At 42.5% G+C, this 24,106-nt stretch overlaps 2 protein-coding genes across 3 annotated transcripts in view; one reads left to right on the top strand and one right to left on the bottom strand.

Moving 5' to 3' along the window:
• Positions 1 to 470, bottom strand: part of MAP2K6 (mitogen-activated protein kinase kinase 6) — a 70,053-nt gene extending 69,583 nt beyond the window's left edge. For both annotated transcript variants that reach the window (XM_056550202.1, XM_056550203.1), the window contains exon 1: positions 82 to 470. In XM_056550202.1, coding sequence (XP_056406177.1) covers positions 82 to 103 — 22 coding nt within the window. In that variant the 5' untranslated portion in view covers positions 104 to 470. The remainder of the gene's footprint in view (positions 1 to 81) is intronic.
• The window catches only part of ABCA5 (ATP binding cassette subfamily A member 5), a 203,305-nt gene that overhangs the window by 20,889 nt on the left and 158,310 nt on the right, over positions 1 to 24,106 (top strand). Inside the window, exon 3 of the mRNA XM_056550216.1 lies at positions 21,783 to 21,895. The gene's annotated coding sequence lies outside the window, so the exon portion shown is untranslated. The remainder of the gene's footprint in view (positions 1 to 21,782; positions 21,896 to 24,106) is intronic.

Genomic DNA, 24,106 nt, shown 5'->3' with positions numbered 1-24,106 from the left:
TCCCTGCACCCATGCACTCTCATATGCACACTGGAGATTTTGCATTTGCACCGTGCAAACTCCACAATGTTGATCCCTTACCTCCTTTACCAGGCTGAGACATTCTCCCCTTTGCTTTGATGGGAGGGGGGAGGGGAGGGGTGCACAAAGACTTTGCCTCTCTCTTCTCTCTCTCTATGTGTAGTTTTACAACAAAGATGCAAACTGCAGCTCCAGATCTTCCTGCAGAGCAGCTGGGGTTGCAGGATGTGCTTGCACAGGCTCTTCTTACTGGATTGCACAGCAGATTTCCCCCTCTTACACCTTTGTCTTAACGTGCAGAGATGGCCGTCCTCTCCGCTCCGTCAAAATAGATTTCCAGCACTTGCAAGCTGCAGCCGAGATCCCGGGGCTCTGCACCTACATGATGGGCCAAGGGCTGCCAGCTGAAAAGCTCCAAACTTGGAATCAAGAAGGGGGGGGGAGGGAGAGAGAGAGAAGAGAGAGAGAGAGAAAGGAGTACTGCGCCTGCGCTGTTTCTTGAGCGCGCGCGGCGCACGACGGGACGTGTAGTTCTAGAGTAAGGCGCTGGAGGACGCCCCTTTTTTTTTTTTGTCCGTCCCCCATTTCTAGAACAAGGGTGAACCCACTGACCTGACGCTACGGGTTATGTTTCAGGTAATGTTGCAGTTTGAGGTTTTTAGGTTTTGTATTTTTTTAACCGCCCTCCTTCCGAGATGAGACTTTGTCCGGCGCGGCGTTGTGCAATAAAGTTTTCAATAATGACGCGCCAGAGTAGTTGTGAAAAAAAAAAAAAAAAATCTCTGACTGGAAATTGTGCGGTCAGTGAGGTAAAGTGTGAGGCCAGGACTGCCAGGGGCCCCTGGGGGTTTACTACAGGTATATCCACTTCTAGCACGGAGAAAGTTTTACAAGATTCCCCAACCAGGGTGCCTCCAGCTGTGGCAAAACCACAACTCCCAGCATGCCCGGGTTTTGCCACAGCTGGAGGCGCCCTGGTTGGGAAACGCTGCTGGCAAATTGTATGTACATTCACACTGAGAAAATACATTGAAAATTTCCGCGCTAAAATCTTCCTGCTCCTTTAGGGTCTATTCACACGGCGGAATTTCAGTTTGCGTAATTCCGCCTCAAATTACTGCCCATAGACTTCTATGGGATTCCGCACTCCCATTCACGCTTCTGAAATTCCGCAAGCGGAATTTCAGAAGCGTGTATGGGAGTGCGGAATCCCATAGAAGTCCATGAGCTTTAACTTGAGGCGGAAATTCTTCCCGTGTGAATTTGTGGTTTCAACCCGATTTTCCTCAGTATGAGTTAGCCCTTTCACAGGACAGAATTTCTTAGTGTAATCCAGTTTTAGGATACGTCGACACGGGCGGATTTATTTGCGGGATTCCCGCTGCTTATTTGAAAGTGGGCGGGCTCTTCTCGGCTGTCTGCAGCAGATTTTCCGCTGCGGAAAATCTGACACAGACCCTGTTGACTTTAATGGGGCTTGAGGGGGATTTTCCGCAGCAGAAAATCTGCTGCGGACCGCCGAGAAGAGCCAACCCCCTTTCAAATAAACAGCGGGAAACCCAAAAATAAATCCGCCAGCGTGAACGTACCCTTAGACTATGTTCACACGGATATTCCGCCAGAATTTACTGCCCGTTTACTTCAATAGGATTCCGCTGTCCCATTCACACAGCGGAAATTCTGCATTCTGCTAAATTTAAAGTGGTACTCCGGCGCTTAGACATCTTATCCCCTATCTAAAGGATAGGGGATAAGATGTCTGATCGCGGGGGTCCCGCCACTGAAATTGCACACCCGGTTAAAATCAGTCCCCGGAGCGTGTTCGCTCCGGGAATGATTACTGTCGATCACGGGGCCAGAGCGTTGTGACGTCAAGGCTCTGCCCCTGTGTGACATCATGCTCTGCCCCTCAATGCAAGCCTATGGGAGGGGGCGTGACAGCTGTCACGCCCCCTCCCATATGCTTTATTTGAGGGGGGCGGAGCGTGATGTCACACGGGGCGGAGCCTTGATGTCACAATGCTCCGGCCCCATGATCGACAGTAATCAGACCCAGAGCGAACACGCTTTGGTTTGGGGATAAGATGTCTAAGCGCCAGAGTACCCCTTTAAAGACCATCCCATTGAACTCAATGGGGCTTGAATTTGCAGAATTCTGTGTTTAAAGAGCACAGAATTCCGGCAAAATTTTGCGGAATTGCAGATATTTCGCTCTCTAAACATAGCCGTAGGAATTTCAGAGCTGAATTCCACGGTAAGATTCCTCTGCAGCAAAGTCCCATTGACTTCAATAGTATTCTGCTGCATTGTGCACACGACAAAATCTGCTGCCGAAGTGCTGGTGTCTGCGGAAACATTGAACCTGTCCAATGTTTCTGCATATTCCGCTTGAAAATGCATTGGCGTCTATAGAGACGGCAAATTTCCGATCGGTTTTGGCGCTGCCAAAACAAGCAAATGAGCAAAATGTCCACCAGTGTTTTCAGGGCGGCCATTCTGTGCAATTTTGGTTGCAATAACATGGCCTTAAATGGGCACTGTCACCAACTTTATTTTTTGATATGTTGTAGTACTTATGTACTACAACATATCTCTAATATACTTTTATTATTTTTTTTTCATTAAAAAGGGTTTAATTTACACTTAAAAACCGGCTACTGAAAAAGGACTGATTTTGGCCTGGCAATCAGTCCTTTTTCAGTTAGGCTGCACTAGCTCCCTGCCTGTCAATCAGACAGGCAGGAGCGAGCGCATTGGCTCCCCGGCCACTGGCTGGGAGGCCACTTCTCCCGAACATCGCCGCCGCCGCTTTGTTGCCGCCGCTGTCCCTGCACGCCCGCTGCTGGACTCTGCAGTAACTGCAAGTGTAATGGGGGAACGGGGTATGCAGGGGGAGGGGGGGGTGGAGGAGGGAACGGGCTAGTGCCGTAGCGGGGGGGGGGGGGGGGGAACGGGCTATCAAAAAAAAAATAGGATAGTGGGAGCTACCCTTTAAGCTATGTTCGTATGGCGGAAAATGTGGTTCGCCTGAAAACACGGGTGGCAATGTCAGCCCTAGGACCACTCAGAAATGCACAGTCTCCATAGACGGCAATGCATTTCCAAGCAAATTCCGCCGAACGAACGGACATTTCACATTGTTCTCAATGCAGCAGAGTCCCATAGCAAACAATGGGATTCCCCTGGAAAATTTCGTTGTGTGAACATAGCCCTAAAAATTCAGCATGGAAATTCTGCTATGTGAAGTAAACATTGTGGTCAATGGGATTTCCGCTGTCCCGTTAACACAACAGATTTTCGCTGTGGAATTCCGAATTAAAATGTCAAGTCTTTTAGCAGAATCTACTCGGAAATGCATAGCTGTCCTAGTGCAGATTTTCTGCTGACATAATTGGTAGGAAAATCAAAAGTATAATCTGCAGCCAAATAAGCATGTGTAAACCTATATTTGCAGAATTTCTGAGCAGTCCTATATGCAGAAAAATCCACCTGTGTTTTCCGGCAGACATTTTGCAAATGGGACCGCTCAAAAATTAGCTGTCTCCATAGATGGCTATGCATTTCTGAGCAGATTCCTGCAAAAGAATTGACATGTCAATTCTTTCGGCGGAGGCTGGAATCAGGATTTCCATGGCAGATATTTTTGCTGCGGAAATTCCTCTGTGTACACGTTGCAGCAGAATCCCATTGAAAGCAGTGGGATTCTACTGCAACAGAATTTCTGAGTAGAATTTCTCCACCAGATTCTATTTGGAAATTCCTTAAAGGGGTACTACGCCCCTAGACATCTTATCCCCTGGTTAGGGGATAAGATGTCTGATTGCGGTGGCTCGCTGGCCCCCCCCCCCCCCCCCCCCAGCGAACACGAGACTGATGCGTGGTCTCGGACTGCTATACCTACTTGCAGTCCGGAACCCCGATCCTCCAAAGTTCCCCCTTCTTCCTGCGCTCATTTGCACACTGAGGCGGTCCTGCTGGCTAGATTTAAATATTCAGTACCCCCTTCATTAGGCATGAGCGCTCATCACGTGAGCGCTCGTGCCTACTGAAGGGGGTAGGCCTACTGCCTTTGGAGGATCTGGTTCCGGACTGATAGCAGTCCAAGACCCTGCATCGGTCTCCTGTTCACCCGCACTATAACCCGGTGTATCAGATTATTGTGCGGGTGAACAGGTGACTGTTTTCCTTTACGCTGGATTCCACTGGGAATCCTTGCACCCTGAGCAAATTCCATGAGGAAAATTTTTTCTCTGATCCTGCAGCAGAAATAAATGCCTCGCTTCCAATTGGGTCTTCTGCTGGCAGATTACTCAGATAAAATGAACATCGGAAATTCCACCATGAAACTTCTTACGTGTGCACAGAGCAACAGAGTCCCAAACCCCTGAAAGCGGATTCCACTTAGAATTTCCTCTTCGAAATTCAGAGCGGAATGTGCTCACTGCATGGGCCATAGTAATTTTCCTTTGAAGGAATGGCAGATTTTTGGTCATATCTGTTCCTGGGAAAGCTGGGTGACCCTGACAACACTTGGGCCTTATTTACACTATGGAGATCCGCATGGAATATCCTCTCAAGTGAATGGGACGGTGCATATGTGCACAGCAAATTGTAGTAGTGTAAACACCGCCTGATCTGAATTAGAACCCATTCACACTACAGATTTTCTGAGCGGAATTCTGCTTAGAAAATATGATGCAGCAGCCTCTCATTGTTCACAGTGGGATTCTGCTGCACCATTCACACTAGGAAATTGTGAACCCCAGACTCCACTGAAAGAGTGAACGTGTTCATTGTTCTATCGGAATCTGAAATGCATTGCTGTCTACTTAAACAGTGCAAGCGGAGATTCCGTAGTGTGATTGAGCCCAAATAATCCGCTGTCATTCCTTCACTAAAGCATTGTTAGGGCGCGTGTACACTAGAAATGAGCGAACTTACAGTAAATTTGATTCGTCACGAACTTCTCGGCTCGACGGTTGCTAACTTTTCCTGCATAAATTAGTTCAGCTTTACGGTGCTCCGGTGGGCTGGAAAAGGTGGAAAGAGTCTCCTAGGACTGTATCCACCTTTTCCAGAGCACCTGAAAGCTGAACTAATTTATGCAGGAAAAGTCATCAACTGCCGAGCCGAGAAGTTCGTGAAGAATCAAATTTACTGTAAGTTCGCTCATCTCTAGTGTACACTAAGCAAATTCTGCTCTGAATTTCTGTGCGTAATGTGCCTGCAGCAGCATTCCTTTGTCTTCAATGGGAGTCTGCTGCTCCGTGCAGAACTTCCAAAACAGATCCGGATTCTGCGGATTCCTTTGATTAAATCTGCTACAGGAAGCCCATGTGTCTAATGGGACTTTGAATTTCAGCATTTATTTCCACTGGAAATAAGCCCTAATTCCAGATTATTTTGAATGGTGCAAATCCAATAAGAAATTTAGCATAAAAATTATCCTTACTGAACAAGCCCTTATAGTTATTATTACATGTCTGTCACCCAGCTCTTCTAGTGTCCTGAACAGCAGTCCTATATTGTGGTATGACCAGACAGCTGGATTAGTCACTGTTCACGAGATGTTTTGAGTGTACACTGCCGTTATATGTCGATATACCTTCAGAAAGTTATTTCATTGTATTCCACGGTGTAGCCATAGACTTTAACCCCTTAAGGACTCAGCCCATTTTGGCCTTAAGGACTCAGACAATTTAATTTTTACGTTTTCATTTTTTCCTCCTCGCCTTCTAAAAATCATAACTCTTTTATATTTTCATCCACAGACTAGTATGAGGGCTTGTTTTTTGCGCGACCAGTTGTCCTTTGTAATGACATCACTCATTATATCATAAAATGAATGGCGCAACCAAAAAACACTATTTTTGTGGGGAAATGAAAACGAAAAACGCAATTTTGCTAATTTTGGAAGGTTTTGTTTTCACGCCGTACAATTTATGGTAAAAATGACGTGTGTTCTTTATTCTGAGGGTCAATACGATTAAAATGATACCCATTATTATATACTTTTATATTATTGTTGCGCTTAAAAAAAATCACAAACTTTTTAACCAAATTAGTACGTTTATAATCCCTTTATTTTGATGACCTCTAACTTTTTTATTTTTCCGTATAAGTGGCGGTATGGGGGCTCATTTTTTGCGCCATGGTCTGTACTTTTTTTTGATACCACATTTGCATATAAAAAACTTGTAATACATTTTTTATAATTTTTTTTTTAATAAAATGTATTAAAAAAGTAGGAATTTTGGACTTTTTTTTTTTTTTTCGTTCACGCCGTTCACCGTACGGGATCATTAACATTTTATTTTAATAGTTCGGACATTTACGCACGCGGCGATACCAAATATGTCTATAAAAAATGTTTTTTACGCTTTTTGGGGGTAAAATAGGAAAAAACGGACGTTTTACTTTTTTATTGGGGGAAGGGATTTTTCACTTTTTTTTTACTTTTACTTTTACATTTTTTTACATTTTTTTTTACACTTGAATAGTCCCCATAGGGGACTATTCATAGCAATACCATGATTGCTAATACTGATCTGTTCTATGTATAGGACATAGAACAGATGAGTATTATCGGTCATCTTATGCTCTGGTCTGCTCGATCACAGACCAGAGCAGGAGACGCCGGGAGCCGCACGGAGGAAGGAGAGGGGACCTCCGTCCGGCATTCTGAATGATCGGATCCCCGCAGCAGCGCTGCGGGCGATCCGATCGTTCATTTAAATCGCGAACTGCCGCAGATGCCGGGATCTGTATTGATCCCGGCACCTGAGGGGTTAATGGCGGACGCCCGCGAGATCGCGGGCGTCGGCCATTGCCGGCGGGTCCCTGGCTGCGATCAGCAGCCGGGATCAGCCGCGCATGACACGGGCATCGCTCCGATGCTCGCGGTTATGCTTAGGACGTAAATGTACGTCCTGGTGTGTTAAGTACCACCTCACCAGGACGTACATTTACGTCCTGCGTCCTTAAGGGGTTAATAAGTCCAGATGTCGTTGATGTGAGATAAAGTGTGGTCTGCTTCGCTTCTATTTATGTTTTATTTGCAGGTTGCAAAAGCACAGTATACGCTTTTTATATGCTGCAAATAAACACATGCAATCATGAAGCAGACTACACCGTCACAAGTCAAGTACGTTCAGTCCATTGCAGGGGTTATCCCAAGATCAAAAGTTATCCCCTATACACAGAATAGGGGATAACAACCTGATCAGTGGGGGTCTGACTGCTGGGACCCCTGCCGATCATCAGTTGTGCTCTGAATGAATGGAGTAGCAGGGCGCATGAATGGCCAGTGCTGTATCCATTCACTACGGGGCTTCCGAATATTGTTGAGCTTTCTTAACAATATTGTTGAGTACATTTGAAGGTCAATTGTTCTCCCTCTTTGTGATTGGTGGGGGTCCAAGCAGTCGAACCCCCCACAGTCAGTTGGATAGCCCCTATCCTGTGCATAACTTTTGATGTTGGGGTAACCCCTGTAATAGACCAGACGGGAGTACATGTTGTGAGTACATGTGGTCCATATGCATTCACGACCATATGCGGTTTATTTGCTAGATGTAAAAGTGTTTGCAGGTTTTTGGTTTTTTTTGTGTCCCACAAATAAAATGTATACAGTTGGATAGCAAACCATATATACTCACAAGCTGACTACTTCTAGTTTATCAAAGTGTATAAAACTTTGCTTCCAATATATAAGAAAAGTGCCTAACCTAGCAGTCCATTCTTTCCCAGTATATAAAATTGGCAGCTTTTAGAAGAGACATTAAAGGGGTACTCCACCTCCCCAGTGTCCAGAACATTTTGTTCCTAACGCTGGGTGCAGGCTATGGGATCATGACATCTTTCAAACGGCCCCTAGTGACGTTACGGCCACGCCCCCTCAATGCAAGTCTGTGGAAGGGGGCGTGGCAGCTGCCACGCCCCCTCCCATAGACTTGCATTGAGGGGATGTGGCCGTAACGTCACGACCCCCGTTGCCCGCACCCAGTGTTCGGAACAAAATGTTTTGGATGCTGGGGCAGTGGAGTACCCCTTTAAAAGGGTACTCCCATGGAAAACTTTTTTTTTTTACATCAACTGGTGCCAGAAAGTTAAATATATTTGTAAATCACTTCTATTATAAAATCTTAATCCTTCCAGTACTTTTTTGGGGCTGTATACTAAAGAGAAATCCAAAAAAGAAATGCATTTCCTCTGGTGTCATGACCACAGTGCTCTCTGCTGACCTCTGCTGTCCATTTGAGGAACTGTCCAGAGCAGGAGAAAATTCCCACTGCAAACATATGCTGCTCTAGACAGTTCCGAAAATTGCACACTTCAAGGCAAAGTTTATGGCCTCATGCTCAGCCTTACACACACACGCGCACACACACACACACACACACACACACACACACACACATATATACACTCTCACACACATACATGAGAAGCTGTTTCAGAAGAATATGTAAGAAGACGACTCATTTTCCTAAGTGTTTTTGTCCTTTATAAATGATAGAGTAAAAACAACGAATCAGACCGGCAGACTCACCACGTTTCTCTTCTTCTTTATTTGCGTAAGCAAGGCATAGACAAATACTCACAAACTTGGGGGATAGGACGTGCAGTAGGGGGACAAACTGGCAACAGACTCCGTTTCGCACGGACCACCGTGCTTCCTCCGGCCATGAGGTCCTTTATACAAGATAGTGGCGGAAGTTATCATTGTATTTAGGCTATTTTTTTTGCTCTATATTTGTCTCTATGTCACAGCTATTTTTTGTGACTTTTCATATAATTATGCAGGGATCTTTAAAATTAAGTTGTTTATTATATGCGACTTTTGGGAAAAGGCGCACATTTTGTCGCAAACTCCTCCAGAAAGTCTGCAATATACACCAACCCAGACATGTCTTACCTTTTTTTGCTGTGTTCATAAGTCACAAAATTGGTTGTAACAGGGAAACTGTAGAAAATGCTGTACTGAAGTGAAATCCAAGTAAATGTGTACCTGCTCAAAAATGATCAAATGCTGTGCAACCATTTTAATAAATTTGGTGCACATACACGTTACCAACACACACAATAATGCTCAATAAAAAAAATTCAACTATAACAACAATGATATATTCTCCCCAATATGTCTTCTTCGCTTACTGGAGGAAAATTCCCTTTCTGTCCTATAATTAGTTATATAACAAACAAAAAGTTCACACCTTGGTCAAAATTAGGGAGCATAAGGGTAAGGCCATATATTTGTCTGAATTATAGTAAAATCACATGAACAACAGCTTCTACCTATGATTTCTACCTGTGATCTTACATGCATTAGGTGGCGCCAAAATACTGACTTTGGATCATCCCTAAAAGAGAACAGAACAAAAAAATATAGATTTTTTTTTTTACTTTCTGTTTTAACAGAGATAACAGATCTGTCACACAACACACACATCAGTATCTGTTGGTTCCCATCAATAGCCAGTGCAGCAGTATCACTCCTCAGCGTTATTGACGATTTCCACCATAAGCGGTGAGTGCCGTCTGGCTACTGCAGTCGGTACTCACATGCAGCTCCTGTGCTTGCTTTAGAGACAGTAAACATGCTCCAAGAACCAGGCGGCAGGTTGGTACATTTACGGCAAGTGTCCCCTAGGGATAAGAGGAACATGAAGCCTTAAACCAGAGGCTTTGTAGTGGACCAGGTTGGACACCGCACAAAGTATATGTATATTTATATGTATAAAAAACTGAAAATGTATCGTTGTTTTACACTGGTTGGGTGGACAACAGTTTTTCCCAAACTACCTCTATAGTGAGGTCAAGATCCACAATAAATCCACATGGTTGCAGAGTTTGCTGTAGGCTCTGTGAATCTGTAGCTATAGTTTGGTTTTATTTGCACAAGCTGTTCCCAAATTTACAGCAGTAATTCTGCATAAAATTCACCCCTAAGATCCAAACAACTTGGGGCAGATTTTCTTGTGCGTATTTACATGTTAAAATTCTGTAGATTTTCCACTACAGCATTTCTAACCCATGTAAAAGTACCGGAAAAAAGGCTTGTAGTGCAGGTGACGCTGATGAATATGATACTTCCCACAGGCTGATCGGTGGCCCTGTTCGCCTGTTATGCTACTAATTTGGGCAGCCACCATGACACACAGGCGGCGCTCCAGGAACACCCTCTTGTCAGTCACGGCTGCTGCTTCCTTACTCGGCCCGGCTGCGAGCAGGCTAAAAAAGCAGCAGTGAAGTCAGCGTGATTCTCAAGTGCTGCCCGTGCACCAAGCCTGCCATCTGACTAAGGAGGATAACGGGCGAATGTGTCCACGGATCGGCCCGTGGTAAGTATCAACAAGCCTGTATCAACAGGTTAGTGCGCTTGACACTGATGACAGATTCCTTTTAAGAGTAGTGATTCGTTGATCCATGTGGCAGCCTCAGAAATCTACTCCAATTCTAAGCTGACTTAGACTACAACTACAATTTACATAGTTTGTAGAAATAAATTGTAATACATTTGTCCTATGGGAAGGACTCACCAAATGGATGCTAGACAGGTGCCTGGGTGGTGGCATGTTGGAACACCTCACAGACACCTGTCTCGTGTCTATTTTAGGGGAATTGCACCCTTTCTATGCAGTATGTAAGTTGGTACTTTTTATATGTGCATATTTGTGCTTTATAGTAATATTGGGGGAATTTATAATTGGGTTTACCATTTTTTTCTGGTGTTAAAAAGTCACAAGTTTTTGGACAGTGGGTGAAAAGTCACAATATTTTTGTGCAACTCTTTTAGTCTTTCAAGATAACAACTTGAATGTAGTGTGGCATGGTTAGCTATTTGCTGTGGTTGGTGATTTATCAACTCAGACTTAAATTATAATTTTTTTAAATAAATGTTTTATTGATAATTATAAAATTGAACCATATACAGTGTAAGATGCAAAATTTGGGTTACAAAAATACCATACATTAGCAAATACCCCCAGACGAGAATGAATGGAAACACTGGTATCAAAATAATATTGTAAAGAATTTTTTTTTTTAAATGTCTTGTTTGTGTATGGGAATACACCCTAAAACACAGTCCGATTAAAAGTGAAAAGAAAACTTGTGGTCCCTTGTCAAGCAGAAACAGTGCAGTTTCCTATTTTCGACTGTGTTTCAAACTTGAATAAACCTAATAGCCCTAAACAGCTAGGCCAAAAATGTAAGATAACATGAAACATGCTTACCAAAGTCTCCTGGCGAGAAGTATCTTATACCATTTCCTATATTCATCCCCAGGGGAAATCTGAGTAATGTATACCAGTGCCCAACGGATTACTCTTGTACGTGAGAGTAGGAGGGGAGTCCTAACTCAGAAGTAGCCTCTCACACTCTGCAGAAATCAAAAACAATGAAGGACAAGTCATATAATGTGGGAGGGGAATTAGATTTGTAGAAGGTTTAAAGGGTTACTCCACCCATAGTCATCTAATCCTCTATACAAAGGATAAGGGATACAATGTCTGATCATGGTGGGTCCGGCCACTGGGACCCCCGCCATCTCCGGCCTGGCACCCCGGCGTTCTGAACATTTATTTTCAGAACTCCGGCTTTCAGACCTCCTTTAATGTCTATGAGAGGGGGCGTGACGGCTGTGCTCGAGCGGCAGGCCTCCTCCCATAGACATGAATTGAGGGGCCGGGGCATCCTGACCATCCCCTGCCGAAGCCAGCATTCTGAACAGAAATGTTCAGAACGCTGGGGGACTGGGCTGGAGATCGCGTGGGTTCCCAGCGGCCGGACCTCTCGTGATCAGACATCTTATCCCCTATACTTTGGATAGGGCATAAGATGTCAAGGGGGCGGAGTACCCCTTTAATGTACCCTTCAGGGCTTCAAGGAGGTAGGTACCATGTAGTAGAGGCAAAATATCCCATAATTTGGCTTCTTCCCTCTGCATCAGGCATATAGTTAATGTAAGTAGACCACTTTTAGATGAAGGACTTGTTAGATTGTTCTTTGTGTACTATACCGAAGTTAACCCCTTAAGGACCAGACCAATTTTATTTTTGCATTTTCGTTTTTTCCTCCTCGCCTTCTAAAAATCATAACTCTCATATTTCCATCCTCAGACCCGTATGAGGGCTTGTTTTTTGCGTCACCATTTGTACTTTGTAATTACATCACTTATTTTACCATAAAATGTACGGCGCAAGCAAACAAATATTATTTATGAGGGAAAATTGAAAAGAAAACTGCAATTTAGCAAATTTTGGAAGGTTTTGTTTTCACGCTGTACACTTTCCGGTAAAAATGACATATTTTCTTTATTCTGTGGGTCAATGCGATTAAAATGATACCCATGTTATATGCTTTTCTATAATTGTACCACTTAAAAAAAAATCTCAAACCATTTAAACAAAATTAGTATGTTTGAAATTGCCCTATTTTGACCACCTATAACTTTCTCATTTTTCCGTATATGGGGCGATATGAGGGCTAATTTTTTGCGCCATGATCTGTAGTTTTTATCAGTATCACTTTTTTGTTTAGGTTGAACTTTTTATTAATATTTTATAAAAATTTTTGGGAATAAAATGTGACAAAAAAGCTAAAATTTTTGACTTTTAAAATTTTTTTTACGTTTACGCCGTTCACCGTACGGGATGATTAACAATATATTTTAATAGTTCAGACTTTTACGCTCGCGGCAATACCAAATATGTGTATTAATTAATTTGCAAAGTACCGCAGTGCTGCAGATGCCGTGATCTGAGTTGATCACGGCATCGGAGGGGTTAATGGCGGACATCCGCGCGATCGCGGACATCCACCATTACCGGCGGGTCCCTGGCTGCTGATCGCAGCCGGGACCTGCCGGGCATGACGCGAGCACCGCTCCGGTGCTCGCGACCATGTCGGCGCGTAAATGTACGTCATGGTGCGTTAAGTACCACCAGTCCATTGTCGTTAAAGGGATACTCCGGTGGAATTTTTTTTTTTTTTTTTTTTTTTTAATTAACTGGTTCCAGAAAGTTAAACAGATTTGTAAATTACTTCAGTTAAACAATCGTAATCCTTCCAGTACTTATCAGCTGCTGTATGCTCCAGAGGAAGTTGAGTCTTTTCAGTCTGACCACAGTGCTCTCTGCTGACACCTCTGTCCATGTCAGGAACTGTCCAGAGCAGGAGAGGTTTGCTATGGGGATTTCTTCCTGCTCTGAACAGTTTCTTACATGGACAGAGGTGACAGCAGAGAGCACTGTGGTCAGACAGAAAAGAACTGTACAACTTCTTCTGGAGCATACAGCAGCTGACAAGTACTGGAAGGATTAAGATTTTAATAGAAGTACTTTACAATTCTTTTTAACTTTTTGGCACCAGTTGATTTAAAAAAAATAGTTTTCCACCGGAGTACCCCTTTAAGGACGCCAGAGAGAGAGAAAGGCAGCCTAAGAATCTGTCTGTCCACTTTCAGGTTCCAATAGTGTTGGAAAGCAAGATATCGTTTTTTGAGTGGAGAAGGGATCAGATAATATTTAGCGTAAAGGAGGGCAGCCAATAACCAAGGACTGACCAGGTTTGATTGCAGTCTGTAGTTTATAATAAGTATAACAGACCAGTAATGTTAGCTTTGTCAAGCACTAGTCCCAGCCAGCCCCAGCTCATGTCAAGCTTTTTCAGAATCTAGAGTAAGTAGAGCTGGGGTCTGGCTGCAGTAGGGGACGACGCCATATGAGGGCTTGTTTTTTGCGCAACCAATTGTAATTTGTACAACGTAGAATAGACACAGAGTCCGGCACTGCTGTAGTCACGGGGTGTGCGCAGACACAGGTGAGTTCCAAAATAGCATGTAGAAAGAATTATAGACGGCACTCACCAGGTAGTTGCTTCAAATTTCTTTAATGTGCAGACAGGAGTGTGGTGTCAGGCAGGTATCATGGCAGGAACTAGGGATCGACCGATATCATTTTTTTAGGGCCAATACCGATAATCGGTGCAGGTTAGGGCCGATAGGCGATAACTTATACCGATATTCCGGTATAAGTTATCGGCTATTTAACCCCCTGCGACACCACTGCAGATCATTGATTTAAAGCGGGCGCTTTAAATCAATGATCTGCAGTGGCTTTTGCGGGGCCATAGGCCGCCGCCGCCACCCGCTTCTCTCCCCCTACCTGTCAGGGTGGTCCGAGCCATCCATCCTTCCTTCCTGTAGTGTCCGGGGGCGTTCTGGGTGAAGAGTGAACCGGGCCGGGCTGTCCTTCTTCTCCGGCGGTCATCTTCTCCACTCCGGGCAGGCTCCGGCCTAGTACGCTGCATAGACGCCGCTGCGCAGTGACGCCCGTGCGCAGCGACTCACCTGACGTCACGGCGTAGCGGCGTCTATGCAGCGTACTAGGCCGGAGCCTGCCCGGAGTGGAGAAGAGGACCCCCTGGAGAAGGACAGCCCGGACCGGTTCACTCTTCACCCGGAACGCCCCCGGACACTACAGGAAGGAAGGATGGATGGATGGCCCGGACCACCCCCATTACGGGTAAGTTTAATTTTTTTATTGACTCGGAGGGTGGGGGAGGGGCCTGGCCGGTATAGCGGTATGGGCAAAAATCCATTACGGTATACCGCCCAGCATCACGGTGGGGGGTGCGACGCGGTGCGGTGGGTCGGGGATGCGGTGCAGCGGGTCGGGGGGGGTGGCGGGGCGGGGCATTATCGGCTTATCGGCAAGGTAATTGCCGATACCGATAATGCCCAAAATCGTGATTATCGGCCGATAATATCGGCCATACCGATAATCGGTCGATCCCTAGCAGGAACGCCGAGTACCTCAGCATAGAGGTAACAGCTGTGTCTTACTTCCGTCAAGTACGACACAGCTGTTACCTCTACACTGAGGTCCTCGGCGTTCCTGCCATGATACCTGCCTGACACTGCACTCCTGTCTGCCCTTAAAAAATTTCCAAACTTTAAAAAGCTCTGTATCATACCTTTCCCCTTGCTCACATTGTGTGAGCTCCCGGCAAGAGAAAGTAGGCATTCCCCAGCAGGTGCGATGTCACAGAAGCCTATGAGAGCTGTGCCTCGCCATGCCCCGCACCCACTTCCTGAATTTGGTCTCCTGCTAGCCCGGAAGGAGACCATACTGTTTGACTTGTGGCAGGGAACAGGACAGAGCCATCTAGTGGTTTCAATCACATTAAAAACAAATAAAGGTTGAGTATCTTATAATTACATAAGGAACAATAAATTTAAAGTTTAGTTTGGTGAAAGGTACTCTTTAATGGAACATTTTTAAGAGTATCCTGAATAGATCTTGTGAATGACATATACCCTACGAGAATAAACATGTTAGAAATAGGAGAAAACCAATTTGTAAATTACTTCTGTTAAAAAATCCCAATCCTTCTAGTTCTTATCAGCTGCTGTATAATACAGAGGAAGTTCTTTTCTTTTTGAATTTCATTTCTGCCTGACTGCAACTGCAGTTCCTGACATAGACAGAGGTGTCAGCAGAGAGCACTTGTGGTCATGCAGAAAGGAAATTCAAAAAGAAAAGAACTTTCTGTGTATTATACAACAGCTGATAAGTACTGGAAGGATGGGGATTTTTGTAATAGAAGTAATTTACAAATCTGTTTAACTTTCTGGCATCAGTTGATTTAAAAGAAAATGTTTTCCAGTGGAGTACCCCTTTAAGGACTCAGGGTTTTTCAGTTTTTGCACATTTTAAAAATTCTAACCCTTTCAATTTTGCACCTAAAATTCAGCATTTCTGGCTTATTGGTATTTCTTTACATTTACGCTTTTCACCGTGCATCATAAACATAAAATTTTAATGGGTTGGACATTTTGCCATGTGGTGATAGCATGTATGCTGTGTTTTTCTCTTTATTTAGTTTTGTTATATATATTTTTTACAAGATCAGCCATCCTGCAAGCCATTTGTGCTCATCAGACCCTGTGATTGCACTATGGGGGTCCGATGGGCCCACCCGAACAGACTCCAATTTCACTAAAGATGCTGTGATCAGCATTGATCATGGCATTTATAGGCTTAATGGCAGACATCAACATGATTGCTGATGTTTGCCATTATCTGTGCGTCCCGGCTGCTGTAGGTATCCTGAATTTACCTGCTATATAGCGAATGCAGTGTTGCACGCAGCACTACACATTTATGATGCATGTCCTTAAGTTAAACGGTACCTGATTATATGCTGTGGTGTACTGGAGGGGGAAATTTATCATTGGTTTTAGCCTCATTTTGTGGTGTTGATTTGTCACAGATGCTTTTTAGAGACTTTTCATTGCAACTTTTCTTTTAGATGCTTTTTCTAAAATCGTGTAGCTATGCCATAGTCTGGTTAACTTTTTGAAGTGGTCATGGATTTATCATGTGCAATTTGCAGCAGAGCTCTTAATTTGTCACTGATCTACGCCAGCCTAGACCTGGTTTACACAGCATGTGTGAAAAATTACACATTTTGGAGCAACCGGGTAAAAAATTGCAGAGACAGAACCATACAAAGGAGTGCACTAAAGTGTAATTTAAACATGCAACCATAAAAAAAAAAAAAAAATGTAAAAAAGTACATATTAACATTATACAAATTGAAGGGGTTGTCCAGAAATCGAAATACAGACCTATTTTCTTTTAAAGGGGTATTCCAGGAATTTTTTTATTTGACTGTGCTACAGGGGCTGTAAAGTTAGTGTAGTCCATAATATAGTGTCTGTACCTGTGTGTGACGGTTTTCTCACAATTCTTCTGTTATTTTCACCCCACTATTTATTTTACCAGAATACAAAATTACTGTTGTCTTGGATTTTTCCCAGCTTGCAATGCGGCCGAGACCTGACTCACTAGTCAGCTGATGACAGGGAGCCTGTCTGCTTCAAAGGGTGGAGGGATCAATCTGCAACTAATGCAACAGCTGAAGGCACCCTCAGGTCTTTTGTTTCAATGGGTGGGGTGGCTGATGTGTGGGAGGGAGGAAAATGGCATTTTGGGATTTGCAGTAAAAAAAAAACATAAGTCAAACAGGAAATACAAGTTCACAAAAAGCTAGCCACAGCTGTAATGGTAATCTCACAGCATAGCCATTTAGCCCCAAGACAAGTGCAGATCCTTCCTAAGCATGTCCATTACTGTCTGCCAGGTACATGCTAAAATCACCTTATGGTGGAGAACCCCTTTAACCCCTTAAGGACTCATGACGTACTGCTACGTCATGAGTCCGCTCCCGATCTATAACGCGGGGCCACGGCCTAACAGCCAGGACCTGTGGCTAATAGCGCGCGGTACTGATCGCAGTGCGGCATGCTATTAACCCTTCAGAAAACAAAAGTAAACCGTTTCTGGCAGCTCAGTTGCGCTGATCGGGACATCGCGATAAAATCTCTCCGCGGCGTCCGATCGTCGATTGATTGCTCCAAGTCTGAGCTACAGGCTTGAGCAATCGACCGCCTATCTGACTGATCCCTGCAAAGCTATGGCTTTGCAGGGATGAGTATAGCAGATCAGTGTGTGCAGTGTTATAGGTCCCTATGGGAGCTATAAAACTGCAAAAAAAAAGTGAAAAAAAAAGAAGTTAACAAAGGTCATTTAACCCCTTCCCTATTAAAAGTTTGAATCACCCCCCTTTTCCCATTAAAAAACATAACAGTGTAAATAAAAATAAACATATGTGGTATCGCCGCATGCGAAAATGTCCAAACTTTAAAAATATATTGTTAATTAAATTGCACGGTCAATGGCGTGTGCGCAAAAAAATTCCAAAGTCCAAAATAGTGTATTTTTGGTTGCTTTTTATATCATGAAAAAATGAATAAATAGCGATCAAAATGTCCGATCAATACAAAAATGGTACCGATAAAAACTTCAGAACACGGCGCAAAAAATGAGTTCTCATACCGGCCCGTACACAGAAAAAAAGAAAAGTTATATGGGTTAGAAGATGAGAATTTTTAACATATAAATTTTCCTGCATGTAGTTATGATTTTTTCCGAAGTACGACAATATCCAACCTATATAAGTAGGGTATCATTTTAACCGTATGGACCTACAGAATAAAGATAATGTGTTATTTTTACGGAAAAATGCACTGCGTAGAAACGGAAGCCCCCAAAAGTTACAAAATTAAATTTTTTCTTCAATTTTGTCGCACAATGATTTTGTTTTCCGTTTCGCCATGGATTTTTTGGTAAAATGACTAATGTCACTGCAAAGTAGAATTGGTGGCGCAAAAAATAAGCCATAATATAAATTTTTAGGTGCAAAATTTAAAGAGTTATGATTTTTGGAAGGTGATGAGGAAAAAATGAAAATGCAAAAACGGAAAAACGCTGAGTCCTTAAGGGGTTAAAGACCGCTCTCTGTCTGTCTCCAGGTTAGGTGTGGTTTTGCAGCTCAGTTCCATTGAAATGAATGGAGCGAAGTTGTAATTCCTGGACAACCTCTTTAAAGATGCAGAAAAATAGTTCATCTACACGACCCTTGATAATTTCCACCCTGGAATTCCAGTATTCTACCTAGTCAAAAGTATGTAACTTATGGCTCTGTTTTGGTGTCACCACATGCAGAAATATCAGAATCATTAAAACATAGCGTTTCAGAATGTTAAAAGAATCACTTCATGTACCAGAAAAAGATGAATGAAAAAACGATCAGAAGGTTTCATTAAGGGTAGGGTGACATGTAGAACATCTGCTGCGTATTTGATGCTGCAAATGTGGTACTGCGCTTCCCTAGAGTGTGTCGCCAGCTGTGCCCGTGTCTGGCTCGCAGCAGCAATCCGCCACTACAAGCAGACACAGAGGGAGCTGCGAGTCGTGCATGCACAGTGTACTCCAGACATTGCGGCCGCTCTCGGCCTTGCTCAGGGAGCAGGGGAAGTGGCAGCGATGTCTGGAGAGCTGCTCATCTGTGTGGGACTTGCAGCTCCCTCTGTGTCTGCTCGTAGTGGCGGATTGCTGCTGCAAGCAGGACACGGGCACAGCTGGAGGCACACTCTAGGGATGGGCAGTAGCGCATCCACAGGATCAAATATGCAGCGAATGCGCTACTTGTGACCCTACCATGAAAGAAAAATGGTACAGATAAAAAACTACAGATTACATTGCAAAAAAATAAGCCCTCATACTTCCCTGTATACTGAAAAATTTAAAAGGAATAGTGGTCAGAATAAAGTAATTTTAATCATACAAAAAAAAAAAGGCAAATAAAATTTAAAGTAGTAAAATAAAACAAGCTATATAACAGGGGTATCTTTATAATTGTATTGACCTACAGAATAAAGATAATGTTTTATTTTTACCATAAAGCACACTTCGTAAAAACAACCCCTCCCACACAAATTATTATTTATTTTTTTGCTGTACATTTTATGGTAAAATGAGGAATATCATTACAAAGTACAATTTGTCCTGGAGGAGAGAAAAAAAATTAAAACTCAAAAGTGAAAAGTAAATCCCTTTATTTTGATGGAAGCGAAGATACATCACCCTTGACACTTATAGGAAATTGAACAGATTTGATTATTCAGGCCTGTTTTTTAGTACTTTCTATAGTTTGTACTTTTAAGTATTTGAGAAGAAATGTAGCTTCGATTTTATCCAGTTTATATCTTGATTATTATAAGAGTACGTTCTAATGTTGCTGTATGCCGATGAAACCACAACTGCGTGCAAAAACCGCAAAATTAGAACGTCCCCTAAGTAAGAAAAAAAAAAACACTGATTAAACAGACTTGTACATGGTGTGCCGCATTCAGCTCAAAAATGAAGAGACAATAAACTTGGAAAAACAAGAGATCATGAATGAGCAAACGTTCTGATCTGAATTTGATACTAGTATTATATTCTAACTGGCATTGTTTGGTTGTTAGAATGTGTCTGCAATAATGTGACAACAATGTTGTAAACTTTCACCATTTACCCGTCCATGCCAGAAAATTAGGGTTAGCAAGCTCTGGACACTGCTGTTGAAAATGTTGAAGCTATATAAATAAAGAAATGAGCCTCAATAAGTTAGCTTTAGGGTCTATTCACAAGTACAGTATTAATTGATGCAAAGGATTTGAAGCTGCAGATTTTATGCTGCAGAGTTCAATGTAAACTAAATGACTGGAGACAGCTTCAGATCCTACATGTTAACTATGTGCAGGATACTATACATGTGAATAGACCCTAAAAGGATATTTTCGATCTTGTGAGGTGATAGTATATTGTTAGGGTATGCCATTAATTGATCTGTAGGAATCTAGCCACAGTGAAGGAAGGCACCATTGCTCTGATTTAGCGATGTGATGCTGTGGAATTGCTAAATCTCAAGTAGCCACAGTCAATTTGTCTTTCCTAGAAAAAGTAGTTTCACTTTGCAAGTGCTCCGATTCCCTGGAATAGTCACACCAAACTTTTCCAGGGAGTTGGAGCACTTTGAAAAAAGGAACTGCTACTACTTAAATCAATCATCCACAGCTGCTTAAGATTCGGTTTCATTCATTCGTACTGTCAGTTCACTCATCCTTACATAGAATGGGATGCAGCATTACACTAATGCTGCAACCCCGAAATTAGAACCAAAAAATGGTGCAGTGGACAAATCACATAAAGGCAAATATATCTTTATTGAGACCAATACATATATATACAATAGGACACAATGTTAAAAACACCAAAACACACACAAAAGATAGGTATGAAGGACCCATAAGATATGGATATAGGATGAAATTATATATATATATGTAAGGACAGCACAGCTAAAAACAGCATACAAAAATATAAACGAAAAACACTGTGTTAACAAACTCCTACATTAGAAAGAAGAATAATCCATAAAGGGTGCCAGACCATACCTACCCATCCCCAACGATTGTTTCACTACAGACGAGCTTCCTCAGGGGGCGTGACTAACCAAACTGTCTCCTCGCTATATATGTATACACCTGAGCAATAAGATACTAGTATATGTGATAGACACACAGTCACCAATCATTATACATAGTCCGGCCTTCAAACATGTGCGCCAACGTCTATAATTGGGTCACACTGACCTTCCGGATCATCCATATAGGCCATGTACACTATTATGCACGTAGTGGGGTTAGTTTATTTGATTATTCAAGTTTTTGCCTTTATGTGATTTGTCCTGTGCACCATCATTTGTGTTGCATATTTATCGGTGCACTTTTACCTACGGTTTGGGTATAGTATTTGTTTATCGGTGACTATTACACTAACACTACAGTGTATTTATTCTCTGGATTAGTAGCATCCCGGAGGTCAGAACTCCCCCAAAACCCAACTTACTGATCTGCCACCTCTTTCAGAAAATAGGAAAATGCTTTTAAAGAGGGACTGCATCATGGCCAAGCAAATTGCATTTCGCAGCATTGATTATTTTTTTTTTTTTAAAGCGGCTATGTCAGGTCTTTTAAGCAACCATACCTGAGGGCAGTGCAAGAATGTATATTTCTCTGTATTTTATGCTGCCCTCAGATGTGGTAGTCAAGGAGAACTGTCAGAGCTTCTTTAAAATCATCTCACTTTCCCTGCTTCTATATTGATCCTGACTGCATCCCAGTTATTACATTACACTTACAGTGATATAATACTGCAGTATGTGCACAGTTACCAGAGAATGTATAGAGATCAGTGATGAGAAGTGCACCTAGTATTGTATGAGTCTCATTGTGAACATTCAGTCATTCATGCAGATCTAGCTACAATGTTTTTCACTAATATATTGTTATATTCATTTTTCAGATGGTGCCCAGCAAAGCCTACACCCGTGCCTCTCTGTATCAAAATACATTTAAAAAAATGTTGTCAGATTTAGCAACAATTCTTCTGAGGGATCTGCATGGCATAGGTCGCAGGTGGGTTTATATTTACTGTCTCTTCCTGTAACCCTATGATGCATGAGGTGTTTCTCATACACCTCATCACACTTTACATTTTGGAGAAGGGGCAGCTTGCCCATGTAGAAAGGAGAATGGAACCAGCATTAGCCTAGCCCCTCTGCTGCCACAGGGCAGCTGCTATATTAGGCACCTTATAGTTACCTTAAAGGAAAACTGTCAGCTTGCTCTCCCCGCACTAACCAACGGTACTGGCTGGTAGTGCGGGGGACCCTGATCAGTTTGATACCTAGTGTGCCCAGATCCGCCCAGCCGTTCGGCCAAAATCTTTGTTTTTCCTTTTATGCTAATTAACTGCTAACTGGCACAGGCAGCGTTAACTGGCACTCTGACGCCACAGCCCAGCTCATCAATATTCCTCTCCTCCATCCTCCTCTCCCTCTTCTACCTGCTCTGTAATGAAGAGGGAGGGGAGGAATATTGATGAGCTGGTCGGCGCTGCAGCTGGCGGCGGTGAAGTCAGAGTGCCAGTTAGCCCGTCTGTGCCAGTTAGCACTTAATTGGCATATAGGGAAAAACTAAGATATCAGCCAGTACCGCTGGTTATTGTGGGGGGAGCAAGCTGACAGTTTTCCTTTAAAGTGTACCTGTAGTTAACAAAAACTTTTCATAAAATGTAGATGATACCATTATATGTTTATTTATAATATACGTTGATTAAAAAATGTGTATTTTTTTTAAATAAAAAAATGCTATCACTGTAGCTATTACATGTTTAGTTTCTGTGAGGAGTGTAAATACAGGCAGGACAAGTAGGGCTCTGTGCAGGATCCTGGCTTGTCAATCAGCCTGCTGTGTGAGCCGGGAGCTTGTTACAAAGTCTCCCTGCACCGAGCTCTGCTTTTCCATCCACACATCCTGTATTTGGTCTCCTCACAGAGACACACAGGCAATAGCTGCAGGGACAAAAAATATACACTTTTTTTTTTTACCAATATATATTACAAATATACATACAATGTTATTTTCTACATTATATAAAAAGTTTTTGCTAATGACAGGTACACTTTAAGATGCTTAAACAAATAATTTTTTTCTCTTGCGGAACCTCAAAACCAGAGTACATCTTCTTCAAGATGATTTCAATTCATTACACTGCAAGGTTATCTTTTTATTTTAAGAAAAATTGACTTTACAACCTCGGCAGAAGCTAATCTGGAGCCAGACATATAAGTGTGTTAATCAGGTAAAATCACAGTGGAGATTGACACTTTAGTGACTGACCCCACTTAATAGTTAGTAAGGTCTGGCTGAAAAGTTTGCTTCTAACAATGTTCATGTGGCTTGGACAGGGCCCAGTCAGTGAAAGGTAGATGTGCAAGCAAATTGCCAAAAATAAATAATGGCTATAATCGGTGAATGAATGAATAAAATCCAGTTTTGGTACCTCCTAAGGAGAAGTGGGGTGCGACGACAACAGAAGCTGTTTAAGTATAAAGGGAATGTGTCATCAAAAAATTACCTACTGTTAATATCCTGTTATGTGAAGCAAATTTTTAAAGAATTTTTGGTAGTGTTTTTTCTAATTTAGCATTTTACTATCAATACTAAGAAATAGTCCTGAAATCTTGTAGTCTTCAATCTGGCAGGAGTGTGGAAATAAAAAAAAAATAAAAAACTACTTGTCCAAGGGAATAAAACCGGAGCACAATCTACTTGTCCCTCATGACAATCCACTTGTCCTGGTACAGAAAATAATTTCTAAACTAAAATAGTATGTAAGGTCTTTATTAATTAAAACTTAAATAACACCTGTGTAGAGTGGTTCTTTCATTCTTGAAAAGGCCTCTGAAAAATGAAAGAAGCGATCTGATTGATTGCTATGGGCAACTGGTCAACTTTTCCTCTACACAGGGTTTGATAAATCTCCCCTTTTATCTTTATTCTGTATGCCCATACTATTAGAATGATACCCAATTTGTATACAGGTTTTATTTTATTTTACTAGTTTAAAAAAAATTATAACTTTTTGTTTGAAAATAAAATTGTCCTTTTCTGATCCCTATAACTTTTTTTCCCCCGTATACAGTAATGTATGAGCCGTGATTTGTAGTTTTTATCAGTACCCTTATATTTTCATTAAGTTTATGCCGCTTACTGTATGGGATAAACAGAGTCAGCAGGGTCATGGATGCTTAAGGCTTATTGGTGTATGTGGGGTATATATAT

Source organism: Hyla sarda, chromosome 13, assembly GCF_029499605.1.
Source record: "Hyla sarda isolate aHylSar1 chromosome 13, aHylSar1.hap1, whole genome shotgun sequence".
NCBI classification, from domain to species: domain Eukaryota; kingdom Metazoa; phylum Chordata; class Amphibia; order Anura; family Hylidae; genus Hyla; species Hyla sarda.
The sequence above is the reverse complement of the archived record's forward strand: the minus strand, read 5'-3'. Positions and strand labels throughout refer to the sequence as shown.